Source organism: Chrysochloris asiatica, unplaced genomic scaffold (genome assembly GCF_000296735.1).
Source record: "Chrysochloris asiatica unplaced genomic scaffold, ChrAsi1.0 scaffold00101, whole genome shotgun sequence".
Taxonomy (NCBI): Eukaryota; Metazoa; Chordata; class Mammalia; order Afrosoricida; family Chrysochloridae; genus Chrysochloris; species Chrysochloris asiatica.
Window position 1 is genome coordinate 4,997,458 of NW_006408619.1, and position 17,812 is coordinate 5,015,269.

General features: G+C 38.7%; 1 protein-coding gene across 1 annotated transcript in view; it reads left to right on the forward strand.

The window, feature by feature from the left end:
* LOC102818791 (cytosolic carboxypeptidase 4-like) overlaps positions 1–17,812 on the forward strand; it is a 1,058,651-nt gene that overhangs the window by 786,435 nt on the left and 254,404 nt on the right. The window contains 1 exon segment of the mRNA XM_006867161.1: positions 13,609–13,785. Within this exon segment, the coding sequence (XP_006867223.1) occupies positions 13,609–13,785 (177 nt within the window).

Genomic DNA, 17,812 nt, shown 5'->3' on the forward strand with positions numbered 1-17,812 from the left:
TATTGCTGTGATTGTGGAGGCCATGCCAAAAGTATTTTAAATAAATTCAGAGTCACCTATAGTGGACAGGTTTCAGATGAGCTTCCAGACTAAGACATATTAAGAAGAAAGAGAGATGGACTACTTCCAAATTTTTAGTTACTGAAAATCTTACGTACAGTAACGGAACACTGTCAGATAACACCAGAATATTGAAATTGAAGCATGATACAGAGCACCAGAATGTGATCATGCTTGGTGGAATTTTAGTGAACAAGAAGAAGAATTCCCAAGATGCATTGGCACTGTGGCAGCAAAAATGGGCTCAAACTTAGCAAGGATTGTGAGGATAGTGTAGGGCTGGGCAGTATTTTGTTCGATTGTGTATAAGATTGCTGAGTCGTTACCAACTCCATGGCACTTAACAACAACAAGTCTAAAACAGCATGCTCATTTTGATTTTTTGTAAGCAGCAATCCTACTGGGGACTCCTGGTGTGGCGCTATAGGATCAGCACTGGACTGTGAACCACAAGGTTGACAGTTCAAACCCACCAGCTGTTCCTTGGAAACCCTATTCAGTTCACTATGAGTCGGGACTGACAACAGCATGTAACAACAATAATATCCCTATTGGGTAATGACCTTATGGTTGACTCCACATGCCCAGGATTGAACAAGTATTTCCACAATCTTCCCCTTGTTCCTAGCACCTTCTCTGTGACCAGAAGTGTCCAGCCCCCTTCTTCATCCACCTAGATGCTGGTGACACTCCTACCCAAACCCCATGCAGAGCCTCCTTCAGGCTTGAGTCACACCCTCATGAATTAGATTCTAGGTGCATGCTGTGAAAACACTCCTAGTTTTACCGGCCCATGTGCTCTACCTCCCGGAGCCAGCACAATTCACAGTGCCAGATGAGCAACCTGCCCCCAGCCACCCTCTGGATTGGCAGAAACTCCATTTGGGACCAGACATCCTGACCCCAGCTGCCCTCTGGTCTGGCAGGCATCCCTTTCATTACCAGGAGCCCTGTCCTCAACTACTCTTTGAGACTTTAGAAACTCCATTGATGAACAGGCACCTTTATTCCAGTTGGCTCCCATCTAAACCATAAAAAACTCACCACAGAACCAGTTGCCTTATCTCCAAGTGCCATCGGGATTAGTAGTAGTAACTTCTTCCAGAATCAGATATTGTAGCTTATTAACAAGGTAGGTTGAATTGCAATGCTGGTGTTAACCACAAGGTCGGTGGTTCAAGACAACCAGCCGATCCTTGGAAACACTCTGCAGGATCTGTATGAGTCAGAACTGACTCAACAGCACTTAACAACCACAACAACACCTGCAGCTGCATTCGGAGAGTGAAGGAAATTCTTCCAGGACCAGAAACCCTGCTCCCAGCTGCCCTCTAGGGCCACAAGAATTCAAGTCAGGACACAAATCTGCTCTCTTTGTGGCCTCCTCAGCCAGTAGTGTGTGCCCCTTACCAGATGCCCTGCCCCCTGTTGCCTCTGTGGCTGACAGAAGTACTACCCAAGTGCCTCCCTTCCGCCCCACATGGATACTTTTCTGCATTTTACAAATTTTGTTTCAATTCCCTCTTTTTCTTTCTTCTGTTTCTCTTTAATTCCCCTCTTCATGCTTTTTAAGTTTTTCTTATCTTTACCTTTCTTTTTACTCCACCTTAATTTTTTATTTTATTATTTTTCTTTTATTTCTTTTCTCTTTAATTTTTATTTTATTTAGCATGCTTTATTGCTTGCTATTCTCTTATTTCTTATTGTTGTTATTTTTTTATTGCTTTTATCTCTTGCTTCCCCCTACCACCTGTCAGGTGACAGCAACTGTTCCCACATTGCCAGCTACACCTTCACCTTCTGCCCCCCAACCAACTGGACAAGATCAATTGATCAACCTAATCAGTGATAGGTGGCAGCCAATACCAGCCCAACCCTCTCTCAACTGCTTCACATGAAAAGCAAGAGAGAACTGTGCACAAACTCCTAACATCTTTCTCATCCACCAGGGGATAGGTGGTGAGACCTAAATCCTGTCAAGTTAGCAGACAGAATAGCACAGCCACACTGCTTGCTTGGATGTAGCAACACAAAATAAAGCAAAAAGCAAACAAACAAAAAATCTGGGCAAAACCCAACATACAGTCACAAATCACAATACAAATACACATTACAATGTCATTGAGTAAACAGACAACCTCAGTTCACACAAAGAAACAAGACAGAGTGGCTTAAATAAGTGACAAAAACACAGACACATTAAACATTATTTAGGAAGAGGTGGCAATGTGTTGACCAAATAGAAACCATATATTGATGTATTTTCAATAGCTTGAAAGACAGAATAAAGACACTGGAGAAAGAATCAAGGAAAACATCTGTAAATTTCTAAAATAATTAAGAAAAACATTGCAAAAACAAATGGGCAAAATACATGAAGAATTAGAAATCACACAAAACCAGCAAATAGCAAGCCATACGATAAATAATGAGATTTCTGTAATAGGTACTGCATTGAAAGGGCTTTGTTTGGTTGGTTATGTGCCATGGAGTTGGTTGTGACTCATAGTGACCCTGTACAGGGTTTCTGAGGCTGTAAATCTTTATAAGAGCAGAAAGCCTCATCTTTCACCTGTGGAACAGCTGGTAGTTTCGAACTGCTGACCTTAAGGTTCACAGCCTGATTCATAACCGCTAAGCTACCTGAGCTCCTACAAAGGAGTATAATTGGGTCAATGGAAGATAGAATCACTGAGACTGAAGACAAATGTCTCAAAAATAATCAGCTAGAAGAAAAAATCAGAAAAAAAATATATAAGCACACATACACACAAATATAAAAAGAAAGCAAACATTTGAATGATGTGTGACATCATCAAGAAGAATAACTTGTTATTCTTGTGTGATGGGAATTCCAAAACTGAAAGAAAAGAAAAACAAAAAAGGAAAAGCCAGCAAAAACTATGAGATTTGTTTGAAGAAAATGCCCCTAACGTTATAGAAGGTGAGAAGCTAGGTATCTAAGAAACCTATATTAGTCATGCAAATATTAGTAGTGTCACTTTACTTTAACAAAGAGAACTCTGAAAAGGAAAGTAAGAAAACAATGTCATTAACAATATCCATCCAAAACGTAATATTTGTTGTTGTTAGGTGCCGTTGAGTTGGTACTGACTCATAGCGACGCTATGCACAACAGAACGAAATACTGCCCAGTCCTAGGCCAACCTCACTATTGTTGCCACACTTGAGCCTTTTGATGCTGCCACTTTGCCAATCCATCTCACTGCGGGTCTTTCTCTTCTTCTCTGATCCTGCACCTTACCAAACATGATATCCTTCTCCAGTGACTGGTCCCTCCTGACAATATGTCCAAAGTATGAGAGACGAAGTTTGGCCATCCTGGCCTCCAAGGAGCACTCTGGCTGCACTTCTTCCAAAACACATCTTTTGGTTCTTTTGGCAGCCCATGGCACTTTCAATGTTCTCCTCCAACACCATAACTCAAAAGCATCAATTCTTCTACGGTCTTCCTTATTCACTGTCCAGCTTCCGCATACATATGTGGTTATTGAAAATACCATGGCTTGGGTCAGAGGCACCTTAGTCCCAAGATGACATTTTTGCTTTTCAACACTTTAAAAATGCCTTTTGCAGCAGATTTGCCTATGTCGTTTGATTTCTTGACTGCTGATATATAGACAGGAATAAATCTAACAGAGATATAAAATCACTATACACAAAAAATCTCTGCAAAACACTAATATAAATAACAAAAATATGCCTACATAAATGGAAACATACACTATGATTATGGGTATAAAGTAGTACATTCTGAAAATGTCAATACTACAAAAGCACTTACTGCACAAATACTATAGATTTGGGGGGACTTTAAAAAGCTCATGGAAGAAATTAATGAAAAGATAATGGAAATTTTCCTGCAAGCTTTATGAACACTACTTGTGTAATGTAATATTGATCCAGAGTCAATCACCATTCTTTCAAGATGGAAAAATCAATTGCCAATTTTATATGGATAGGAAAGAGGCCTTGGCCACGGAACCACCACTGAAAAAGAAGACCAAAGTATGAGATTTCTCGCTTCCTTATCTCAAACCTGCTCCATAGTCATGATAGTCAAAGAACCTGGTGTTGGTACAATGACAGAGACATAGACCAGTGGGACACAACTGAGAACTCAGAAGTATATTCACTTAGGACTGCTTGTCTTTGACAAAGGGCTGCTCTGAAAAGGATCACATTAGAAGATCCTAGAAAGAGTGAGAAATGTGGAACAACATTCAAAATCATTAAAAAGACCCAACTTATTGTTCAGCTAGAGAATGGGTATAACCTGTATGACCCTTTGTCACTCTTCAGGCATAAATGAACTTCAAAAGCATCATGGTAAGAAGAAGAAGTCAGAAAAAACACAACAATATATGGATGAATTCATATAAAATTTTGGAAATGCAAATGATCGAATAAGAAATCAGACCAGAGGTGGAAAAGGCAAAATCTGCAGACCTTGACTGCAAACTTTTTGTGGTGATGAAAGTGTTCTAGAATTGGATTTTGGTGACAGATACACAACTATGTATATTTATTAAAAACCATTGAAATGTACACTTATTTCAGTGTACCTCACCATCATTTAAAGACCCCAACAATATTTACTGATTACCTCTCACTGACTTGACAGTGCTTAACAACAACAACAACAAATCATCTGCCAAACACTGTGCTGGATAATCATTTAATGAAGCTGAATAAAATGTGGACTCTTAAAAATTAATAGAGGGAGAGACAGATAACTAGAAGCATAAAGTACAGACAGAATAAGCACAAGAACAGAAATACTATGTGGTTACAGAGAAAATTAACTCAATTTGCACCGACTGGCTAGATGATCCTGGCTGCAGTCAAAAGATAAGGTTTTGTGGGGTGACTATGATAAGCTACGGTAACACATAGCATGGGATGACTGTCGATTTTAATTTTATATGGTGAGAAACCAGAAGCAGTTGAATGGCATGGATTTTGCAATAATTAAAACTTGAGCCTCAAAGAACTTTAATTGCAAGTTATGGATAACAGTAAATTGAGGAGAAAGGAATTGAAATCAAGTCTTCTGGACCGCTGCCTCAAGAGTGCCTCTTTTTAGTTATCCAGGTGACATTTTCTGGCATTGATCTCCTTCATTAATTTCTACTTTTGAGGAGTTGCAAAGAAAATAATTACAAATAATACAGAGTGTTGTGCACATAGCGAGTGCTATTCTAAGTGCTCTCTGTGCATGAATGCCTATAATCTTTCCAACTATTTCAGGTCCTAGAATAATGACCAGGACATGGAAAATACTTAACAAATGTTTGTTGCATGAGTGGAGATTTTGAATAACATCCCATTTCATATATGACAATTTAGTTAATAACACGGAAGTTAAGTAAATTGTCCAAGGTTAGCAAGGCTGGTATTTGAACTCAGTCTCTCTGACAAAAGGATCTGCATTTTCAGACGCTGACTTCAGGGATATTATAGTTCATGGTGTGTACTATATTGCAGAAAAACAGAACAATGAGTTAGACTGCCTTGCAATTTAGAATTAAAGAGAGGACTACATCAAGAGTTAGGACCTTGGAAAATAGAGGATTTTCAAGCTAAAAGAAAGGAAATATACATTGCAAAGGAGATAGATGTTCTAACAAAGCAATTTTTGTTTTCCCCTTTTCCAAAACAATGCTCAGCAAACCCCTGTGTGAATAGCATGCTAATATTCATAATAATGGCAAAACCCATGGCCATCAAGTCAATTCCAACTCACAGTGACCCTTTATAGCAGGGGTGGAGAATGTTTTATCTGCCAAGGGCCTTTTGGATGTTCATGACAACATTAGTGGGACATATCAAATTATCATCTTAGCCTGTTATATTTGGCCAAGAATTTAATTAACTCATCCCTAATCGGTTCCAACACCACGACACATAACCACCACCACCAATGTGGGTTCAAGCAAGGCAACAATGGTGAGTTTAGTCGAGGACTGGGCAGTGTTTCGTTTTGTTGTACATAGGGTTGCTCAATGGCACCTAACAACAACAAATGGGATGGCTAGAACTGTGGTTGTCTCAGCAGGGCCAAACCCAACGATTCTGCCTTCCATGGCGCTCCCACCACTCCTCTGTCCCTTTACTGTACTGGGGGTGGGGTGGGGGGGCTTGCATGCTGCTTACTCTGGAAGCTATGGTACCAGTATTTGCAGGGTAACCCATGGTGGACAGGTTTCACATGAGCTGCTCCCAGATGAAGACAGACTAGGAAGAAGGAGAGATGGACTACTTCTGAATATTTAGTCCCTGAAAACCTTATGAATAGCAGTGGAACAATGTCAGACAGCACCAGAATATTGAAACATTGTAAAGAACACCAGAATAGTGTAAGATACAGTGCCAGAAAATGAGGCTCTCTCAGGATGTTGTTGTTGTTGTTAAGTGCCATTGAGTCTTTTCCAACCCATAGTGACCCTATGTAGGCTTTCCAAGGAGTGGCTAATGAGTTTGAACCACCGATCTTGGGATTCAAACTGCCATGAAGTATAGCACATTAATCCACAGTGCTATACCAGGATTCCTCTCAGGATGGAAGGCACTAAAATATGTCTGGGGAAGAGTTGCCTCTTCCAAATACAGTTGACCATTATGAGGCAAATGACTAAAGATTTCAGGACATTCTTTTACAGATGGGGTACAACTCAAAATGAAGAGGAACAGATGTAATTATTGATTAATAAGCTGAACATGGAATGTATGATGTATGGATGAATATTGGAAAATTGAAAGTGTCAAAAATGATGTTGTTAAGTACCGTAGAGTTGGTTCCGACTCATAGTGACCCTGTACAGGGTTTCCAAAGCTGTAAATCTTTACGGGAGCAGAAAGCCTCATTTTTCTCCTGCAGAACAGCAGGTAGTTTTGAACTGCCGACCTTAAGGTTAGCAGCCCGATTCGTAACCACTGTGCTACCAGAGCTCCTGTCAAAAATGATGCAGAACACATGAACATCAGTATCCTAGGCATTATTGAGCTGAAATGGACTGGTTTTGACCATTATTAATTTGACAACTAGATAGTTAACTATGCTGGAAATGACAAACTGAAGAGGAATCATGTCACATTTATCATCAAAATGAACATTTAAAGATCTGTCTTGAATTACAATGCTGTCTGTGATAGGATACTATCCACACGCCTAAAAAGAAGACCCGTTAAATATTATTATTCAAGTTTAGGCACCAAACACTAAAGCTAATGATGATGAAATTGAAGAATTCTACCTACTTCTTCAGTCTGGAATTGATCAAACATGCAACCAAGTTGAATTGGTGATTAGTGGTGGTTGAAATGCAAAAGTTGGAAACAAAGAAGAAGGATCAGTAGTTAGAAAAGATGGCTTTCATGATAAAAAGGATGCTATAGATAAGCATGTTAGAACTTTGCAAGACCAATGACTTCTTCATTGCAATTTTTAAAAATAAAAATAACATGAAAAACAACTATACACATGGACCTCATGAGACTGAATTCACAGAAATCAAATTGAATACAACTGTCAAAAAATGGTGGAAAAGTCCCATGTTGTTGTTGTTGTTAAGTGCTGTTGAGTCTGTTCCGACCCATAGCGACCCTGTACAGGGTTTCCGAGGCTGTAAATCTTTACGGGAGCAGAACGCCTCATCTTTCTCCCGCGGAACAACTGGTAGTTTCGAACAACTGTTGCCCTTAAGGTTCGCAGCCCGATTCATAACCACTACGCTACCAGAGCTCCTTGAAAAAGCCCCATATCATCAGTCAAAACTGAGGCACACTGTGGAAGAGACCATCAATTGCTCATATGCAAGTTCAAGCTGAAGCTGAAGAAAAACAAGACTATGAGATCCAAAATATACTCTTGAATACATCCCAGCTGAGGTTACAGATCATCTTAAGAATACATTTGTGAATTAGACACTAATGACTCAAGTCCAGCAGAGTTGTGGGATGACATCAAGAACACCATACAGGAAGAAAACAAAAGGTCATTAAGAAAACAAGACAGAAGGAAAAGACTAAAATGGATGTCAAAAGAGACTCTGAAACTTGCTGTCCAGTGTAGAGATGCTAAAGCTAAGTGATGAAATGAGGCAGGAAAGAACTGAATAGAAAATTTCAAAGGGCAGCCTGAGAAGACAAAGTCACATATTATAAAGAAAATTGCAAAGACCTGGAGTTCGAAAACTAAAAAGGTCGAAGATGCTCAACATTTCTCAAGCTGAGGGAACTGAAGAAAAAGGATTCAAACCTCAGCCTGCAATATTGAAGGATTCTATGGGAAAAATATAGAATGATGTAGAAAGCATCCAAAGAATATGGAAGAAATACACAGAGTCACTGTACCCAAAAGAAATAGACTATGTTTAACCATTTTAAGAGGCAGCATGTGATCAAGAAAGGAGCTCTGGTAGCATAGTGGTTACGAATCAGGTTGCGAACCTTAAGGTCAGCGGTTCGAAATTACCAGCTGCTCCGTGGGAGAAAGATGAGGCGTTCTACTCCCGTAAAGATTTACACCCTCGGAAACCCCATACAGGGTTGCTATGGGTTGGAACCGACTCAACGGCACTTCACAACAACAATATGATCAAGAGCCAATGATATGAATTTGATGACTCATAGTTAAATGAATGATTAACTGAATGAAGAAGTTTAAGGTGCACTGAAGGTATTGGCAGAGAACAAGCCACCAGGAATTGATGGACTACAAATTGAAACCATTCAACAAACTGATGAGGCAATGGAAGCATTTACTCTACACCAAGAAATGTGGAAGACAACTACCTGGTCAGCTGATTGGGCGAGATTCATATTTGTGGTCATTCCAGAAAGAGGTGACTCAATGGACTGTTGAACTCATTGGACAATATCATCAATATCATATGCAAGAAAAATTTTGTTAAAGGTAATTTAAAAACTACTGCAACAGTAAATTGACAGGAAACTGCCAGAGGTTCAAGATGGATTCAGAAGAGGCTGTGGAATGAGGGTTATCTTTGCTGATGTCAGATGGATCTTGGCTGAAAGCAGATAATACCCAAAATATATTTACCTATTATTGACTACGCAAAGACTTCCAACTGTCTGCATCATGACAAGCTATAGACTAAATTGGGGAGAATGAGTATTTTGGAACACTGGGTTGTGCTCATTAGGAATCTGTATGTAGACAAAGGGGCAGTTGTTCTAACAGAGTAAGGAAATGTTGAATAATTTTAAAATTAAGAAAAGTGTTCAACAGGGTTGTATATTTTCACTGTATTTTTTTGATCTGTATGCTGAACAAATAATTCTAAAAACTGGATTATATGAAGAAAAACACGACAACAGGATTGGAGGAACACTCATTAACAACCTGTGATATGCAGGTGATACAACCTTGCTTGCTGAAAGCAAAGTTGTTGTTGTTAAGTGCCATCAAGTTAATTCTGATGTGTCACAACCCTCTATAGGATTTCCATGGAGTGGCAGGGTGGTTTGAACTACTGACCTTGTAGTTCAAAGCAACCTTGAGGTACAGTGTATTATCCTGCAGCACCATACCAGAACTTCATCAAAGTGAAGAGGAGTAAAAATATTACTGTTGAAGATCAAAGACCACAGCCCTTGATATCAGTTGCATCTTAAGTATTATGTGCCGTGGAGTTGGTCTGACTCATAGAGACCCTGCACAGGGTTTTCAAGGCTATAAATCTTTATGGGAGCAGAAAGCCTCATCTTTCTCCCACGGAACAGCTGGTAGTTTCAAACTGCTGACCTTGCAGTTTGCAGCTTGATTCGTAACCACTACACTACCAGAGCTCCTTAAGTATAGAAAACAAAAATCCTTGACCAATAAATATATTAATATAGATGGATAAAAGATTGAAGTTGTCAGAATCTCCATTTTGCTTGTATTCACCATCAGCACTCATGGAAGCAGTAGTCACTAAATCAAATGGTGTATTGCATTAGGCAAATCTGCTGCACAGGACCTTTTTAAAGTGTTGAAGAGCAAAGATGTCAGTTTGTAAACTAAGATTCACCTCATGGTATTTTCAATAACCTCATATGCATGTGAAGAGTGAATAAGGAAGACCATAGAAGATTTGATGCATTTGAGTTATAGTGTTGGAGGAGAACATTAAAAGTGTAATTAATTACTGTCGCTAAATGCTGTCAAGTTGGTTCTGACTCATGACGACCCTGTTTAGTGTTTCTAAGGAGTTGCTAGTGAACTTGAACCACTGACCGTGTAGTTTAAACTGACTTTGCAGTTTACAGTCTAGTACATTAACCTGCAGAGCCATACCAGAACTCCTAAAAGTACCATGGGCTGCTAGAAAAACAAACAAATCTGTGTTGAAAAAAGTACAGCTGGTATGCTCAGAGGAAGCCATGATGGCCAGACTTTGTCTCTCAGACTTCAGACATATTATCAGGAGGAACCAATCTTTGGAGAAGGACATCCTTCATGCTTGGTAAAGTGGAGGTTCTGTGAAAAAGAGGAAGAATGCCAGCAAGATGTATTGGCACTGTGAAGATATAAGAGGGGTACTCCCATTTTACTTTGCAAATCCCACGTCCTCCAAGTTCCAGTGAAGGGATCATAGCTAGTCAAGTTCTCCAGGATGCACACAGTTAATGTGAGCATATGGTCCTTTGGACAGGACCTATGCTATCTATCCAAACTAGGGTCACTGAAGTAAGGAATGAGAGATCGTTCAAAGGATGTAAGATTGAAATTTTTACAACATGGTAGGGTATTAATAAAGTCTTGTTCTAGTATTCTCAATCAATTAGTTGCAGCTTATTAAATAGTGTATCAATGTATACTTGTTTAAACAACTCTAAGGGTCTAGGCTAGCAGATTCTATTTATTGTTGTAAATAATTATGGAGTGCCTTCTGTGAGTTTCATGTGCAGAGTGATTATTTATACAAGACACTCACCTTGCCCTCATGGAACCTCTATGCTGCAAAGGAGTTAGAAAATAGTCGACTAATTACATCAATAATGATTTAAATAAAAATTACATCACATTCAATTTAACTTTATTGTTATATTATATTAATACATTATATATTATATTATTGAAGGAGAAAATAGGGTGAAGGGGTCATGAGGAGAGAGAGACAAGAGTGCATACAATGAAATCAAACAAGAGAAAAACATTACAAATAAAATCGTAGAAGACATTATCAGCATTTTATTTTCCTTTTCAAATGATACTGTTGATCTGGAGGCTATGTGGAAATTTATAGAACATATTAAATTATATTAATAATGTTGATGTACAATCATTTCTTATTATTCATGGTATATATGTTCTATTAAGTCACCACAAACACTAAATTAGCCAGTACTAAACCAATCTTGTTAAAATTTAGTTGAGAACATGTTGTTATTAAGTACCGTGGAGTCAGTTTTGACTCCTGGCAACCCTGCACAGGGTTTCCAAGGCAGCAAATCCTCATGGGAGCGAAAAGCCTCATATTTCTCCTGCAGAACAGCCACTAGTTTCGAACTGCTGACCTTGAGATTAACAGCCTGATTCGTAACCACTCCTCTACCAGAGAGCTCCTTACACATCTATATATCTGGGAATGATGATAATGTACCACAAGTATTGGTTTTGGAGTTACAAATAAATTGTAGTGAGTTGGAGAGTTTATAAAGATGATATCTACATAATAAGAATAAACTCTAAGTTTGACATAATATATAATTCCTAATATAATTAAATTAGTTCTCACATTAATATGACTAAATGCTATATTAAAGATGGGAAGACTTAGAACTAGAGTGATTAAAAGATTTGCTCAGTATCCTAGAGTTTTATGAAACTGCATTTCTTTAAGCCTAATTCCTTATTACATATACTCATCAACTTGTTCTATTTCTCTAACTTCTCCCCACAGTTTGTCCAGATGCCTTATGTTTCATTTTTTTTTTAATGTACATAATTTTATATTGTGTGTTGCTATGTGTATATTCTGTCAGTACTGACACTGAGTCTCTGGGTGGCACAAATAGTGAATGCACTCATCTACTAATTGTAAGCTTGATGTTTCATACATGCCTGATGGTACTGTGGAAGAAAGGTCTGGCAATCTGCAAAAACCAAAGATGTAAACTAGGAAGCAATGCAGGCTTGGCAATATATGCGGTTGCCAAGAGCTGGAATCTCTTCCACAGCAATGGATTTGGTTTTGGTTCTAAACTCGGTGTATCTTCTGAGTCAGTCCTTTTGGCAAGAGGGTCTGTGAGCTAGTGTTTCCTTTGGAAGGATGGCAAGATTCTACAGATGGCTTCTAAATGGAGTTTATCAAACACAAATAAACAAAACTCCCACTGTCTTTGAGTACGTTCTGACTTACAGTGGCCACATATAGAATGGAGTAGAATGGTCCCATTGGGTTGTCCCCTTCAAGGAAGCAGAACTTTCTTCTGCCGAGTCACTGGGGGTTCAATTCACTGATGACCTTTCATTTAGCAGCCAAGCTCTCTAATCACTGTGCCACCAGAGCTCCCCTTTAAATGGTCACTTACAAAGGTCTCCTACTATAGGACAAAGTGGGATACGTGTACCCAGAAAAGATGGACTTCAGGAGCTTTATCATTCGTGAAACTCAGATTTATGTGTTAGTGATACAGACTAAAGAGTTAATTTGGCAATCATATACTCTTGGAAAACAAATAAACTTTATATATGCATTTGCTCAAGAATGATCACTAGCTCCTTGTGTCTCTCTGAGATAAGCAATCAATCCTTTGTTACTGTTATTGGTGTTGTTGTTAAGTGTCCTCAAGTTAGTTCTGACTCTTAACAACCTGTATAGAGTTTCTGAGGAGCAGCTGGTGGGTTTAAAGTGCCAACCTTGTCTCTAGCAGGGTAGTGTTTATCATACAGTGCCACACCAGGATTCCTTATCCTCAGTCTTTTAGGCTAAGGAACAGTGAGGGAAGGTGGAATCACTCTATAAATCTTACTTCCTTGTGTAAACCACAAGCTCAGCATGTATGAGGTCCAATATGTGAGCAGTGGACATTTGTAGTCACATCCAAGTTGGAAGTGAAAGATTATGACTTTTAGACTTGGACAGGACATAGTTTCTATTCCATTTTAGCCACTTTTTACTGAGGGACTTTAGTTACTTGTTTATTTTTTTCTCTCTGACCTTCCTAAGATCCAGTTTCCTCAACTGGGAAATGATAAAGCAAATGGTATTCATGACTTAGAGCTGATATAAGATTTTCAATGGCATTTATTAGATAGATGATTGGATATATGTAGAGATAAATATAAACAGACACATAGAGTCCTGGTGTAGAGATGTAGGATAAGGTCAGTGTCAGTGGTTCAAACCCACCAGCTGCTCCTTGGAAACCCTAAACAGGGTTGGTATGAGTCAGAACTGACTCAACAACACTTAACAACAACAGCATAGATCTTTGTTGAGAAACTGTTTTTACGATGCATATCTCCAATCACTTACAACTCATCAGAGTTTGATTTTTTTTTTTTTTTTGTAGACTCTTCCCAAAATTCTTGATAAACTGGCCCCAGCATTCACAATGGGCAGCTGCAGTTTCCTCGTGGAGAAATCCCGAGCCTCCACGGCCAGGGTTGTGGTCTGGCGAGAGATGGGTGTGTCCAGAAGCTATACCATGGAGAGCAGCTATTGTGGCTGTAACCAAGGCCCCTATCAGGTATGTGAAGTTTGGAACACCCAAGCTTGCTGTCTAGCAGTAATAAACTGTAATGAAGGGTCCGTGGGAGATTCTTCAATGCCGCTGTCTCACTGAGAGGGAAGAAAGGCTCCACGTGGCATCTATTCAGCTTAACCAAGAAATGGTCCGATGATTGCTTTCACCTACCACACAATCTGTTCTAGTCCTAGAAGCAAAGTGTGCATGCCTGCTGATCTGGCTCTGCTGTCACTTGCCCTCACAGTAAGCAACAGGGAGCCTGTCCACTACATATATCTCAGCTTTTCTAGAACCTCTGCTTCTGTTACATTCATGGGGATCTGTTTCCTGTCTTTTGCAACAAGTGGAGAAGTCCTTTACATAGCATCATTACTGTGAATATGCTTAGTCGATAGATATCGTCAATGCATATTGTGTTTCTCCGCCTTCTGTGTTGACCCAAATTGGCATCTCTCTGCACCATCCTTCTGTCACTATAGTAAACTGAAGTGTGTGCGTGTATGTGTGTGCATGTGACTGTGTGTCCATCTGGAACTCACACTCCAGTGTTGAGTGAAAGGACTTTTGTATAAATAATGTTCTTTCTGCAGCGATATTAGCTGCTTGAACAGCTGGATTGCAGCTCGAGTTGGCTGCTCTAGCTGTTCTCTCTACTTCCCTACTGTTGTTGTAAATAAGGGACAGTGTGACACTTCCAGGGTACTGGACTCTTTTAAATTTGTTAGGCAAACTGACAGATTACTCCTTGGTGATTTCCATTCAACCCCAAGAATACCTTACCTCACCAGCATTAAAGCTCATTGTGTTGGCTTTGATACTATCCTGGAACATGCAGCCAGAACTTGGCATCTGTGTGAAATCTGCAGCTTGAAGAATCTGTCACTTATCAAAAGGAGGATAGGGGAGATAGGTACTGAACATTATCTAACGTCTCACCTGGCAAAAGCATTGTTTGATACACAGCTCCGGAACCACCTGTTTTGACCCACCAATTCTATCCAATAGCCAATTGGTTCATCAAAAGAGTTGCTTGAAATTATTGCTTGTTACTGAATTAATTGGCTATTAAGGTGAATTAATCCTTATTTACTCATATTGCTGTATACGTAGAATATGAACAATTAGATAATTAAATAGATAAGGAATTGGGCAGCAAAAGATTCTATTATTTCGCTTACCAACAGTACTGCAAGTTATTTACCTCTATGAACCTGTGCATTTCATACAGAAAATTTAGATAATTTTAAGGATCCCTCCCCACTATGTCACACAAGATTTTATAAAGGTCAAAAGAGAATATGTATATCAATATAGTTGGGGATTGGATCATCCAGAATCTCTTCACTTTCCTAGCATTCAAAACCCATGAGATCACAAAAGACAAGTCTGAGATATTGCGGCACTATGGCTTTGTGGTTATAAACAATTCCTCTCTACATATATATTCGTATGCCTCTTTGTGAAAGGGACCAAACACTTGTTTGTACTGCAATTCTGTGCAATGCTCCATGGAATTATTGGATTGGTGACTTTTATATGTTTTGTTTCTCTAAGCACCAATTCTGACTAGCAGCTTCTAATCTTATCATCTAATCAATGTCATTCACAATAAATCAGCTGGAATCTCCAAGTCATTGGGAGCTGTTGTTTGAAAACTAAATGACTCATAGTTTTAGACCCTTGACCAACTCTCCATCTTCTTTGCAAGCTGCACATTGGCTGCTGGAAATGAATATGAATGGAAGAGTAATGGCTTGCTCAGTGTAATGGCTTTCAGATATCACTCAACATTTGCCTTGGGAGATTGTCCACATGGTCTTTGTGTGGTGTCGCCATGAGATAAAAATGGAGAATGAGCTGGCTTTGAGAGAGCCATAACAGAGCCAAACCTAAGTTTTGCTTTAGCAGTCCCATCCTTTATATGAAACACCTCTACAAGCATATTGATTTTCCCATTTTCTTTGTTTTTCGGTCCTTATAAACATTGTTGAGTCACTGAACAGAATTATGGGCAGTGAACAAGAAGAAGGTGAGTAATCTTACATATGGGGAAGCCTATCTCAGGGGATGGAAGCCAATCCAGAGTTGGGTGATTTGGTGATTTTGTTTGAACTATATAATGAAGTCTATGAGCTTTAAAACAGTATAGAAATCTCCATCCTGAACATATTGCAAATGACTTTTGTGCATTGGAAAGCCAAGTCCCAGTTGGGTCCTGAGGTTATTATTCTAAGGACATCTTTCCATTTTTTGTTTAGCATTACCATTTATCCAAAAGATGGAGGAGAGTTGAATACACCCATGAGGGGCATTCTTTCTTTCCTTCATAAGAATATAAATATTTTTGCAGTTTCTCTGGTTAACACAGCTTTAAAGTGGTTCCAATCATTTCTCCCCCAGCACACTAAGTACCTGATTTGTTAGTATTGAAATGAAATATCATTTCTTACAGTGATGTTTATGTCGGAACTGCATTAAAGAACATAAGCTATTACCTTCAAATAATTATTATTAATATGATACGTTTTCTTCCATTTTCCAGTCTATAATTGACAAATTAAAAAAAAAAAAAGCATGCTTTTGTTTCTCTGGGATAGACTCTCTACTGCTCATTCATGCATTTAGATACACAGTTTTTAATATAAATTATTTATTTCATCTTTAACTGAGCAATTACTTTACTTATTACTGACTGGCCCAAAGCTATGGAGGCTATTGAATGGAAAAGCCAAAAATTAATGATAGAGCCTGCTGAGGATTATTTTAAAGAGATGGCTCCTAGATGTAAACAGCTTTGTGCTTCAAAACCAGTGTTTGCAATCTGGGGGTCACATACGTTGTGTTTACACTTACAAAGGCCCCATGAGCTTCTTGTGACTTTAGAGAATCATGCAAATAATGACCCCCAAGTACACTATTGACAAGTTGTTTGGCCACACTGCTTACTTACTGGACTGCAAAGTGGGTCTAAGTCAGAGGAAGGACCAAAAGATATGTGACTCAGCTGAGGTTTGAAGAAATAACTCAACTGTGTTTAAATTCCCAAACTGCCTCCCTTATATTGTGAACACTTCCTGTAATCCATTCTTCACCAGCAACAGAGAGATTTTTCAATAGCCCAAACCTATTCAAGTGACAACTTTGTCCATAATTCCTTAATACGTCCTCATGATGTCTAAATAAAATCCAAGTCTTTATGGTGATATGTAAGCCCATTTACAATTGCTCACTCATTTGTTTTACTTAGTGTCTACAACAGTACACATTTTTTTTTTTTTTAATTTGCTGTTGAATCAATTCTAAACAGAACTGTACTCCACAGGAATTTTTTCAGTGATTAATTTTTCAGAAGTAAATCACCAGTCCTTTCTTTTAAGGATCTTCTGGGTAAACTTGAACCTCCAACTTTTTAGTCAGCACTCAAGCACCTTAAGCATTTATATTACGGGACTCCAATGTTTGAGGGCTTAATGAGTGAAAAATATTGGTGGAAAAAATGAATAAAATGTATCTCTATGTCAATGTATAAACAACTAAAATGAAGAAACAATCATGATCTTAATATGATTAGATAACATTTTCAAATAGCGATCATAGGAGGGTAAAAGTTGTTGCTTTGGGTGGAAATAGAATGTATGTGTGGGTGAGAGGGAAATGCATAAGACAGTGCTGAGACTTCTCAGACCTGTCACTGTATACATGGTTTGAAAGCTTCTACTAGATCTTTCCCTGGAGTACGTGAATTCAGGTCTAAGTGTGACATCTCATCTGGTCACATTCAAATAGCAGATGTTTATTAGACATTATTATTCATCACATGTGTGCTGGATACTATGATGCAACTCCCAGAGTCACTGTTTTTTTTTTGTTTTTTTTTTTTAAGTTTTTTATTGTGAATTGAATGATAGTTTACGTGGGAGAACATCGGTTTTATACATATCCATTTATATTTCATTTCATTGCAATGATTACAATACCCCCATGCATTGTCATTCAACAGTATTTGCTTCTATTCCCTCTGTTTATT